The sequence below is a fragment of the Trichosurus vulpecula genome, chromosome 1 (assembly GCF_011100635.1).
Source record: "Trichosurus vulpecula isolate mTriVul1 chromosome 1, mTriVul1.pri, whole genome shotgun sequence".
Taxonomy (NCBI): Eukaryota; Metazoa; Chordata; class Mammalia; order Diprotodontia; family Phalangeridae; genus Trichosurus; species Trichosurus vulpecula.
This window is the reverse complement of record NC_050573.1, coordinates 477,749,547-477,762,570: the sequence shown is the minus strand read 5'-3', so window position 1 is coordinate 477,762,570 and position 13,024 is coordinate 477,749,547. Positions and strand designations below refer to the sequence as shown.

The 13,024-nt window shown below is 36.0% G+C and overlaps 1 protein-coding gene across 1 annotated transcript in view; it reads left to right on the top strand.

Moving 5' to 3' along the window:
* The window catches only part of MEGF10 (multiple EGF like domains 10), a 91,276-nt gene that overhangs the window by 11,586 nt on the left and 66,666 nt on the right, over window positions 1–13,024 (top strand). Inside the window, exons 4-6 of the mRNA XM_036762622.1 lie at window positions 3,521–3,613; window positions 5,992–6,238; window positions 8,456–8,576. Coding sequence (XP_036618517.1) covers window positions 3,521–3,613; window positions 5,992–6,238; window positions 8,456–8,576 — 461 coding nt within the window. The remainder of the gene's footprint in view (window positions 1–3,520; window positions 3,614–5,991; window positions 6,239–8,455; window positions 8,577–13,024) is intronic.

Sequence of the window (13,024 nt, the reverse complement as noted above, 5' to 3'; positions counted from 1 at the left end):
CAATGACCTGATTTCCCTGACCAAGTGATAAAAAGGAGCCCAGGATAAGCCAGCTCTCTCTCTTGGAGAGGACTGTTAAGATTGGTGGAATGTTATATAATTATTCGCTCAGCATCTCAAGTGGAGCTCTTTCCCTTCTTTGTTATGGGCCCCCTCCCCTTTCTTACCAATTTGTGCTGAGATATTTAAAGAGCACCTAGTTATGTAAATTAAGAATAACTGGCATTTCCATAGCACTTTAAGGTTTGAAAGTACTTATATAAAGCATGTGTAATGTATGTAACATTATCTCACTTGACCCTCACAACAATCCTCTGAAGTAAGGAGTATGATTGTCCTAATTTTACAAATGAGACAACTGAAAAGCTCAGAGAGATTAAGTGATTTCAGCATGGTCACATAGCTATAGTGTCAGAGGCAGAACTTGTTTGACAAGTGTAAAGACTTAAATCTGGGGGATAAGAATTCATTATTTGGTAAAAATTGTTGGGAAGACTGGAAAGCATTGTGACAGAAACTGGGTATAGACCGATATCTTACACCATTTACTAAGATAATGGCAAAAGGCATATACAACCTAGATGTAAAGGGAGATATCACAAAAAATTAGAAGAACATGGAATATATTATCTATTAGACTTATGGATAGTTGAACAATTTATGAATAAATAATAGAGAGCATTGTGAGGTGTAAAATGGATAAATTTGATTATATTAAGATAAAAACATTTTATAGAAATAAAGCCAGTATGGCCAAGATCAGAAGGAAAGCAGAAAATTGGGAGAAAAATTTTTATAGACAGTATCTCAGATAAAGATCTCATATCTCAAATATATAAAGGAACTTTGTCAAACATATAAGACTATGAGTCATTTCCCAATTGATAAATAGTCGAAAGATATCAATAGGCAGTTTTCCAGCAAAGAAATTCAAACAATTTATACTTCTAGGAAAAAATGCTCTAAATCATTATTGATTAGATAAATGCAAATTGAAACAACCTTGAAATATCACCTTACACCTATCAGATCGGCTAAAATCATAGAAGGGAAAAGCCACAGATGTTGATGGTGATGTGGAAAAATTGAGACACTAAGTCACTGTTGGTAGAACTATGAACTAATCCAACCCTTTTGGAGAGCAATCTGGCATTATTCCCAAAGAGTTATTAAACTGTCTATACCCTTTGACCCAGCAATACCACTATTAGGTCTAGTTCCCAAGATGCTTAGGGAAAAAGGAAAAGAACCTACATGTTCTGAAATATTTATTGCAGCTCTCCTTGTAGTGACAAAGAACTGGAAATTGCAAGGATGCCCGTCAATTGGGGAATGGCTAAACAAGTTGTGGTATATGATCGTGATGGAATATTACTGCCCTGTAAGAAATGATGAGCACGTTGACTTTAGAAAAACATGTAAAGATTTGCATGAAATAATGAAGAGCAAAATGAGCAGAACCAAGAATGGTAGAACAGTAGCAGCAGTATTGTTTTAAGAACAACTTTGAGTAACTAAGTCATTTTGAACATAATAAATATTCAAATTAACTACAAAGCACCTGTGAAGGAAGATGCCATCTGCCTCCAGAGAAAGAACTGATGAATAGAAGCATATATAGTATTGTTGTACACTACGTAAACACGTATTTGCGTCTAATGATAGCCATCTTGAAGGAGGAAAAATTATAAAAGTATGCAGCAGAGAATAAAAGAAAATTTAGAAGGAAGCATAGAAAGCAGAGTAGCTTTGAAAACTCTGTAGTACTTCTATAGTTATTTTAAAAAAGTTAACAATGTGAAATGTAATTCATGGTTTTATAGTGAATCCTCCTTTTATATTGCACTGTGTACATGGAAATGTTCTTTTTTTTGTCTTTATGTATCTAATTTCAAAATTAATTGTTAAAAAAGACCATAAAAAAGAATTGCTAATGACATCGTGTTCATTGTTTGTGGGATCATGTAAAGATCCTTCCTTAACCCCATCTCCTTTTCTCGGAGCTGATGCTGTAGTGCTATTGCTTCTTTCTCTTATGTGCATGTGGCCACCTTCGATATAATTAAACAAAATGTAGCCCTGCCTCTCTGGCTTCCTCCTTGTATTAGGATGTCTGGATCCTTAGTCCATTTGGGACTGGTTTGTCCTTGGGCACACTTCTCATTTCTCAGTTTCTTTGAGTTCCTTCAGTTGACTGCACATGCAGGCTTGTTCCCCTGTGTTAGTACCATGCACAAGAAAAATGTACGTGAGGTGATTGGAGTTAGAGCTTTGGCTTTGTCACATTAGTTATCTCATGGACCATAATCCACAGATTCTAAAAAATTTATACAGTCTCTCAATTCATCCTAAGTCAGTATTTGTTTCATTGTCTTTAGAGATGCCTTTAAGTCCAAGCAACCCCACATTACCGTGGCTACTTGGGTCTCTAGTCAGATTGATATCCTTAATTGATACTATCTTCACTGCTACTGAATAAGTTGTTTGTGATAGGAATTGGGATGGGAGCTCCCCTTTATTATGAATGTCTTTGCCAAACTCACTTGGTGCTATTATATAGCCATTTTGGCTAGGACAACTGGACAATTTGAATTAACATATGCATTCCAGGTTCGTAAGTCCAGGGTTTCATTTCCTTATACCCTGTAGGTATTCAAAAATGGGACCTTTAGAATGCAGCTTTTCACTGACAGAGACCTCACAGCCCTGAAACATTTCTTCTCCATGCCCTGCCCAGAGTACTATAGTTTTCCTCATCAGGGCTGGTGATCTTCTCTGAAAACATTCCTATTTGGGGCTTAACTTTCCTATTTGTTTCAAGGTATTTCTATTTATTTGTGTATTTATTCTGTCTCTCATAAATCACAAAGTCATGAATACATCTTGCTGTGTTATGTTGTGAAACACAAGTCTATAACCACACACAGATCATAGACTAGATAAATGCTGATTAAATAAATATTGGATACCCCATTTTCTCTTTTTGGTTCTCTGTTCCTTACTGTGAAATAAAATTTATTTTATTTTGTTGTTTGAGGCAATCTGGGTTAAGTGACTTGCCCAGGGCCACATAGTTAGTAAGTGTCTGAGGTTGAATTCAAACTCATGTCCTCCTGACTCCAGAGCTGGTGGCTCTATCCACTGCGCCACCTAGCTGACCCTTGTGAAATAGAATTTAAAGAGCAGAAATGAAGGGCTATACTTTGAAATCTTCAAGTAAGGGTAAATTATGTGGTTATGCAGTAAAGAAAAAGGCTGAAGAATGAATGAAGAAAATTATCTAATCTATTCCACCGGTCTACCACTCTATTTCTTAGCTAGTAACAGGTTGTTTGGATGATTACCACTTTGTAATATAGTTTGAAATCTGGTATTGCTAGGCTTCTTTCAATGAAGAAAATTTTCAAGCATGAATGTTTTTTTAAGTGATTGTTGAGACTAGGATATAAGACAGCTGCGCAGCAAAAGTGTTTTTTGGTGTGTCTAAAGTTCCTTTATTTTATTGATTTTTCTCTGATAGCCCACTGTGCTGATAAATGTGTCCATGGCCGCTGTATTGCTCCAAACACCTGTCAGTGTGAGCCTGGCTGGGGTGGAACCAACTGCTCCAGTGGTAAGTTTCCACCTGCTATTTTCTGTCTTGGACTGTTTTTACTGTATGGACTTTCTTGTTTGGGAATTAGTAGATCTTTTTTCTTTTTAAGCTGGCTTACACTTGTACTCATTTTATTTCAAAGATAGCATGGAATCTATTTCTCAAGTAATAGCTCCTTAAATCTTGTAGTTCACTCTGCAGAGGACTGTTGCTTTAATACAAAAATCATTCTAGATTTTATGCCAAACTGTAGTATCCCTTTTTTTCCCCTCAGTAAGTTAATTGAGGTGATTTCCCCAGTCTCTTTTAAATCCTCTTTTCATTGGAGTATTCTTTTTTTTAAATAATCTTTTTTTTCCCATATTACATGTAAAGTATTTTTAACATTCATTTTTTTAAGTTTTGAGTTCCAAATTCTGTCGCTCTCTACTCCTTCCCTTTTGGTTGTGAATTAGAACCTCAGAGTTACTTTAATTTTAATTTCTCTAATTGGTAATAATTTAGAGCATTATTACATGGCTATAAATAGTTTGTGTTTCTCCTCTGCAGAACTATCTATTCATCTCCTTAGACCATTTACCAATTTGGAATGGCTCTTAGTTTTATAAGTTTGAACCAATTATTTATATAGCTTAGAAATGGTGCCTTTATTATAGGAATTTGAAAAAAAGGTTTTTTTTGTTGTTCAGCTATGTCCAACTCTTCATGACCCTATGGATTTTACTGTCCATAGGGTTTTCTTGGCAAAGATACTGGAGTGGTTTGCCATTTCCTTCTTCAACTCATTTTACAGATGAGGAAACTGAGGCCAACAGAGTTATGTGACTTACTCATGGTCACACAGCTAATAAGTGTCTGAGGCCAGATTTGAACTTAGACCTTCCTGACTCCAGGTCTGGCATTCTATCCACTGCGCAACCTGGCTGTCCAATACCTATCTTATTTATTTTGCTTCAAAAATAAATGAACAAAATTCCCCTTCCTTGATCCCCCATTAAATTGAAGTAGCCACATTCAACACATTATTGACCATTCAGATCTTCCCGTTCTCTCTTTAAATGACGTATACATTTAGATATATAAAATCTCCCTCAAGTAATGCTTTGGCTGCATCCTACACACTTTGGAATATTGGCTCATTGTTGTCAATCTCTTTAATGAAATTATTCATTGTTTCTATGATTTGTTCTTTGACCCACTCATTCTATGTTGTTCAGTTGTTTAGTTGTGTCCAACTCTGCATGAATCTATTTGGGATTTTCTTGGCAGAGATATTGGAGTGGTTTACCATTTTCTTCTCCAGTTCATTTTATAGATGAGGAACTAAAGCAAGCAAAGTTAAATGACTTGCTCAGGGTCACACAGCTAGTAAATGTCTGAGGCCAGATTTGAACTCATGTGTTTCTGACTCTAGGGCCAGCACTCTATCCACTGAGCCATCAAACTGCCCCAAGGGAGGGATTGGTCCTAAGCAAAACAAAATGTACAAAAGGACGTACAGAAAATATTTATAGCTCTTTTTGAGGGGGCAAAGAATGGGAATCTGAGGGGGTACCCATAAATTGGGGAATGGATAAACAAGTTATGATATATGGATATGGTGGATTACTGTTGTGCTGAACTCTTATCAGTGTAATGACCAACCAGGATTCCAGAATACTAATGATGAAACATTCTACCCACCTCCTGAAAGAGAGGTAAAGGACTCCAGAAAACAGAATGAAACAAATATTTTTAGGGCACGGATAAATGAAAATTGCTTTCATTAACTACATGTATTTAAAGGCTTTGTTTTTCTTGTTGTCCTCAATATGAGAGGGTTGGGGTAGGAGGGTGAGAAGGAAGATCTTGGCTGATTAAAACATATGTATGTATGTATGTATTTAAAAAAAAACCTGAGAACTCTGATCAACACAATGATCACAGTTTCTGCGGATTCAATGAAAAATGCTACCCACCTTCAGATAGAGAGGCGATGGAATCAGAGCACAGATTTTTGACATTTTTTTCAAAGACATGACCAATGAAAAATTTTGTTTTGTTTTACTATACATGCTCATAACTGGGGCCTTGTTTTCTTGGTTTTTCATGGTGGAGATAGGGGAGGGAAAGGAAGAAAAAGCTAATCTTTGTTTAAAAATAAAATTTAATTTAAAAAAAGAAAAGAAAGTGGGTTGAGACCAAATCATGGAAAGTCTTGATTGCCTTTACTTTCATTAAGGAGTTTGAACTTTACTTGGCAGGTAATTAAAGCAAGAACCAATTGGTCTCAAAGAACCCCATCATGAAAATAGGAAGGAGAGAAATAACTATAAAATGAACTTGCCTTCATTTGCTTGAGGTGATATGCAGTATAACTCTGAAAGTCTTTAATGATCCCATTTCCTCTTCCTCAGCATGTGACCGAGACCACTGGGGTCCTCACTGCAGCAGTCGCTGCCAATGTAAAAATGGAGCCTTATGCAACCCTATCACAGGAGCCTGCCACTGTGCATCAGGCTTCAAGGGCTGGCGCTGTGAAGATCGTTGTGACCAGGGCACCTATGGGAATGACTGCCACCAGAAGTGCCAGTGTCAGAATGGAGCAACCTGTGATCATGTGACTGGAGAATGTAGATGCCCTCCTGGATATACTGGAGCCTTGTGAGTGATGTGTATGGTGGATGCGGAATACCATTATAAATGGGGGGGGGGAACATGCAGAATGTCATTAAGAACAGTCCTCTCATCTGAAGCATCTCTTCATCCAAAGCATCTGTATTTCCACATGTTTTCTCTCTCTCAAATGACTGGTTATTGAATTGCTGGATGGCGATGTGGTATAGATGAAAGAGCACTAGATTTGAAATCAGAAGACCTGCATTCATATACTAGTTCTGCTAGTTGTGTGACTTTGGCCAAGTCACTTCATCTTTAGAGTATCTTCTGTAAAATGAGGAAAGCCTATGGTTGCATAATCAGTAAGTGTCAGAACGAATTCAAACTCATTTTCCTCCTTATTTCAAGTCCAGGGCTCTTTCAGTTAATACCACCCTGCTATTTTACCTTCATTGGACATATTCCATTGTGAAGATGGGTGTTTTCCTTTATTTCTACTTTATCAAAGTAGAGAAAAAAGTTTTCAATATTCTTTGGCAGCTTATTTGAGCAGGTTTTAAGTTCCAGAGTCTTTTTTTTCTATTCATGTTTCGCTCTCTCTGTTGTGTTTAATTTACATAGATTCAACTCATTCTTCAAAATTTGGGGATAGGGTGCTGGCCTGGGTTAAAGACAATCTGGGTTCAAATCCTGCCCTAACACATACTGGGCCTGCTACATACTGGTTGTATGACCTTGGGTGATGCATTTTACTTCTGTGTCCTTGGCAGCTCTCTTAGACTATAAGGTACAGAATGGTTGCTTATCTGTTTTGGTAGTGGAAATTTCCTCAACAGAAGCTCCTTTCTTATATTGCAATCACTATGCTTTGGCATGGCCTGCACACCTAGAAAGGCTTTGAGTGTTTGCCCAGTGATGAACTATGCCTATCATCTAAGCACCTGCCTGGCCAGGTTCTAAAAGGCTCAACCCCTGAAGTTGTCTGCTAACTGATAAATTCTTCTTGCCTGACCAACCCATGAAAGGAAGAGTTTTGACCTGTCATGTCTGTGAAAAGGGTGTCCATTTGCTTTACTACTTGAGAACCTGTGATTTTATTAGTGTGGATACCCGTGAAATTACCAGTCTTAAGTGTTTTTTTCCCCATGTGGCATTTTTTGGGGCATACTGTGAATACATTAGGAAATTATTGAAGAATAAAGATGTCAAAATTTAACTCATTGGTGAACTAAATAAATATATGTCTTTCTCCATATTTGGTTTCCATACATAGGAAAGAGAAACAATTAGGTTAGAAACCTCCGTCACTATTTCCCATTTGTAGCAGGAACATTCTCGCATGACAGCATACATTGGCAAAAAGGAAGTAAGACTAGGAAAGGAGGGGAGAAAATAATATTCTTCCCTTTGTGAGAAGCCACAAAAATAGTCAATGGTTATAAAACAAAACCAACAAAGAAAGGTACTGCCTTCCCCTTCAAACTGTTAGAGTATTTTTTATCTCCTTTGACACTTCATTCCCATATATTGTATTATACTTATTAATGTACACACTGCATCCTCCAATAACAGCGTAAACTCCTGAAAGGCAGAGGCTATTTATCCACAGCCTAACATGGTGCCTCGCACAATTTTTCTTTTCTAAAATTGTAGTTTCAGTATAAGAAAGGAGCTTCTGTTGAGGAAATTCTTTCTACTAATGCAAATAAGCAACCATTCTGTAACTCATAGTTAGAGAAGAAAAAACTGAGTCGTGATTAAAAATAATTGTCAATGATATGAAAGACCCTTTCACAAAGAATACAGAGAAATTGTTTGCATTCCCAATTGAAGTCAGAAAAGGAAGAGGAAGCTGGTTTGAAATAAAGTACAAGGGGTTAAGTTCAGTCATAAGGACTGTTAAACATTGGGCAGTGGTCACCAACGGTAGTTATCTGGAGCTTTTTACAAATAGGACAAATTCTTATTTCTCAAGAAAGATCTAATTTTGGTCCTGCCTAAATGTGAGAGAATAGATGGCAAGAGTAGGTCCTGCCAAATCATATTATTAATACTTTGATGTTAACAGTTTATGTTAATTCATGTTATGTTTATGTTAATTCAGTCATAATAAATTATTGAGTAACAATATTCTGAGAATATTTTTCAGCAATTCATATCATGGAGCTTCAGCCCGTAACAGAATATAACACTGATATTAGGGGTTGAAGGTAATGTGGCTTTGTAAATAACAGTGTCATTTGTTGGACATTAATCCTTCAGCTGTGAGGATCTTTGCCCTCCTGGCAAGCATGGGTCACAGTGTGAAGAGAGATGCCCCTGCCAAAATGGAGGAGTGTGTCATCATGTCACTGGTGAATGCTCTTGCCCTGATGGTTGGATGGTAAGTTTTCCTTTTAAACTAAGTCAAAGATGTACTCATCTTTTCTTTCAAGTATCTACTTCTTTCAAGTCAATTTCTAGGCTCCCTAACTAGATAAACTGGAAGAGGGAAACCCAAGAAGACAGCTTGAAAGAGAGTGTGACCTAAAAGATAGGGGGCTAGCCTTGGAGTCAGGAAGACATGGTCTTAAGTCCTTCTCCTCAGACTTACTGAGACAGACAAATAATATAAGCTTTCATTGCCCCTAAGCAATACCCTGAGATTATAGGTCTCTTTCTGGAAGAGACTGAGGGAGTTAGCTGTTATCTTTGAGAGACTAAAATGACAATTCTTGAGAAAACTGAGTTTAACTCTCATTTTGCAAAGTGACATTATAAAGAGAATTCTTGAGAAGAGATTTTAACTTTATTCCTTAGGGAGCCAAGTTGTGGGACTGTGATTCCAGAGGTGAGATGGCAATAATTGTAATTGATGGTTAGTAGTAACTCTAGCTGCAATCTTTCTCACTAAGATATAATATTTAAATATATTTGGATTATTGATTTTAATTGTATAACTAGTACATTGATATTTACTGAATTAGAATAGGGTGATTAAAAGAGAGAAGAGAGAGAGATTATGGGAGAAGAGGTTTCTCTGGTTTACTTTATAACCTGGGATGAGGGCTCTGAGCTAATTGATTAATTAGTTAAAAGGACTATGCATTTCTATTGGTTCTAATATTCTTACATTAAATTATAGTTAAATTAAAAATTAAATAATACTCTTAATCTTAAATCAGAATGCCTTAGAACCAAAAATGAAAATTAAGAAGAAAAATGAGCCAGGAACAGTTAAAGAGAGGAGTGACCATTGTACCTAGACTACATGTGGATAGTTATAACAATTTCTAAAAAGGTGCAGACTTATCCAAGATTTTTTTTTCTTGTCCATAAATATGTCTTCTCATTGCAAGGCCATTATAACTCATAGAACAATAAGTTCAAAGTACCTGGGAATGCTCCTAATGACAAATGACATGAACTTGCTTATTTTTACTGTTTTGTTTTGTAAATATTAATTAAATATAACAGTTGTTTATTACTGCATAGTCTGCATAATGATTGGTTTAGCATTATTTGTTTGCTAATTTTTTTGTTATAACTAGTTGATAAATGGAGGCAGACATATTAATTAGTATTGTGGGGTGATGGATATGAAAATGTAAAGAAGTCTTTTGTTCTTAGGAGTAAATACTAAGAGTAAGAATTATGATATTAAATATTATTTAAAAGAACTTAAAGGAGTTGGAAAAATGTGGAGTAATAGCAGGATACGACTAGGAGAAACTGCTCAATCCGTATTTTATTAGTTACTAGACTCAAAAATTGCTGATACAGTGATGGAAGAGGATAATACCTGCAAGATGACCTCTAAACCACTCTCTGAGTGAAGGAGTTGATTTTTTTAATATGAGCAGATTTTAGAAAATGAGATTGCCAGTAGAGAACCTAAAAGACAAGCTTGCAAAAAAGAAAAACACCTAGGCCCCTTGTAGGTGTCAAATGTAGAATTTCTGTAGTACAAATATATTATTGGCTCCAATTAGGAACGTCTTCAGCACAGAATGGATCCCTGTCCTCCTGAAGAAGAATCAGTAGTGATTTGGACTTGGTATGCTACAGTACTATGAAAAGGCTAGCAGACATCTTGAGCAAGACAAAAAATGTGTAATTTAGTGAAAAGTCCCAGAGGGACTTGCTTTTGAATTTGTGAGGTCTTATGTCAGAGCAGAAAAGTTGAAATCATATCTAATGCTTGCAAAAGCTAAAGCATCGCTGTGGAGCTAGCCTAATTACTGAGATGGCATTTTCTAGCTTTAACAGTACCACCCAGAAATATGAAGAATTGTTGTCCAAATTTGTGATGTATGTAGATAGCCTACTACTATTAAAATTGGTGGTGATACAATCTGAGAGAGCAAACCTAGTTAGAATAACCCAAGGAGAAGAGGAGTACAATGATGGTCTGGGCCAAAGGCACATTTAGCAAAGATCATGTCAGAGAATAAATACTTGAAAATATTTGAGCAATGGACTTAGAGTGTAATTAGTAACTCAGTTTTTAAAAAAAATCATTTTTGAGTGACTTCAAAAGATCTTTTCCTGACTTGTATAAAGAAGCTCAGCAAGAGAGTTACACTCAATCTAAAGACGTAAGTCCATAGATACCTGTTTTAAAATGGAAGCACAGACAAAATTATTGCACTTATAAAGATGAAAGACCAAGAGAAGTGAGTTCACATCCATCTAATACAAAATTGCCACTAGCACAATACAAGCAAAGAAGCAGAATTTTCTTCTGTTGAGATTCTGTCGTGGGTGGACAGATATAATTAATCAAAGTACCAAAAAGAGGAATACAGATTTTGTTCTGTCAAAAACTGAATTCTAAAAAATCAGACTTGGGAAATGATGCCAGGGCCAGAGATAAAGGTCATCTCAGATTCCAGAAACAGTAAATGTGACCTCATCATCAGTTAAGTCACAAAAGTGGGATAAAAGAATCCCATGAAGATATAGAGCAGCAGAACTATTTTCTCTTACAAATGTGGACTAAATGGTCACAGATATATCAAGTGAACTTGAAAAGGGAATTATCAACTTGATTCAGAAGAAGCTGATGCCCATGGAACCAATATTGAAAAATAAATGATGTTACGAAGCCCACATATGTTATTGAGAAGTGAAGAAAAAGACAAAGTTTTGCTTAGTCACTTTAGTATTCAGAAAATAGTGGGATTTTATTTTTTTTTAATTTTTGAAAATTAATTTTAGTTTTCAACATTCACTTCCATAAGCTTTTGAGTTTTAAATTTTCTCTGTCTTCCTCCCCTCTCTCCTCCCCAAGATGGCATGCAATCTGATAAAGGTTCTACATATACTGCCTATGTACATACATATATTAAACATAGTTTCACATTAGTGTGTTGTAAAGAATGAGAGAAACCACAAGAAAGAGAAAAAACAAAACAACAGCAAAAGAGAGACAGCAAATAGTATGCTTTGATCTGCATTCAGACTCCATAGTTTTTTCTTTGTACGTGGATAGCATTTTCCATCATGAGTCTTTTTGGAGTCATCTTAGATTCTTGCATTGCTGAGAAGAGCAAAATCTATCAAAGTCAGTCATTGCACAGTGTGGCTGTTACTGTGTACAGTGTTCTCTCGTTTCTGCTCTTTTCACTCAGCATCAGTTCATATAAATCTTTCCAGGTTTTTTCTGAAGTTTGCCTGCTCATTATTTATTATAGCGCAATAGTATTCTATTACACTCATATACCACAACTTGATCAGCCATTCCCCAATGGATGGGCATCCCCCAATTTCCAATTCTTGGCCACCACAAAAAGAGCTGCTATAAATATTTTTGTACATGTGGGTCCTTTTCCCATTTTTATGATCTCTTTGGGATACAGCCCTAGAAGTGGTATTGCTGGGTCAAAGGGTATGCACATTTTTATAGCCCTTTGGGCATAGTTGCAAATTGCTCTCCAGAATGGCTGGATCAATTCAGAATTCCACCAACAATGCATTAGCATTCCAATTTTCCCACATCTTCTCCAGCATTTATAATTATCCTGTTGTGTCGTGTTAACCAATCTGTTAGGTGTGATGTGGTACCTAAGAGTTGTTTTAATTTGCATTTTCTCTAATCAATAGTGATTTAGAGCATTTTTTCGTATGATTGTAGATAGCTTTAATTTCTTCCTCTGAAAACTGCCTATTCATATCTTTTGGCCATTTATCAACTGGGGAATGACTTGTGTTCTTATATATTTGACTCAGTTTTCTATAAAATGTTGAGATTTTAAACAGAAATTAGACTTGATAAGCAGAAAGAAAATACTTGGATGAGAGAGAAACTTGTGCAAAAGCGTAAGTTTACAAGAAATAAAGATGTTCGTATTGTAGCTATAAAGAATCAACTATGGTAAACACTGAACCAACTCATCCTGTTGATGTGAAAGAATTATTAAATATGCTCAGAATTAAATTGTTACATTGAAGCAGCAGTTCAAAAATATCGAAGCCCAATTCATTCCACAACAGCATTCTCCAGTCAGCAGGTAACTTTGAATAAAGTAGATGACGTATAGTGTCGCCTAAAAATGTTGGGGTTATTCGCGTTTTAAGGCTTCTTACTGCCTTGCATGTGGATGTTTATGTACATAGGAATTTTCCACATTCACAAAGAATACAAAGGTAATAAACTATTTAAATAGTTTCCCAAATCATCTCACTTAAAGGTTCTTGAAAACAGGATAGATCCTTATATTTCTGAGATGCTCCATGGATGGTCCCAGTTGAAGGCAAGAGGATCAATCTAAAATATGAAAACCTTTTAAGCTTAAGATTTTATGATATACCTTCTCTTATTTTTAAATAGCAAAGAAAAATTTTTTTTAG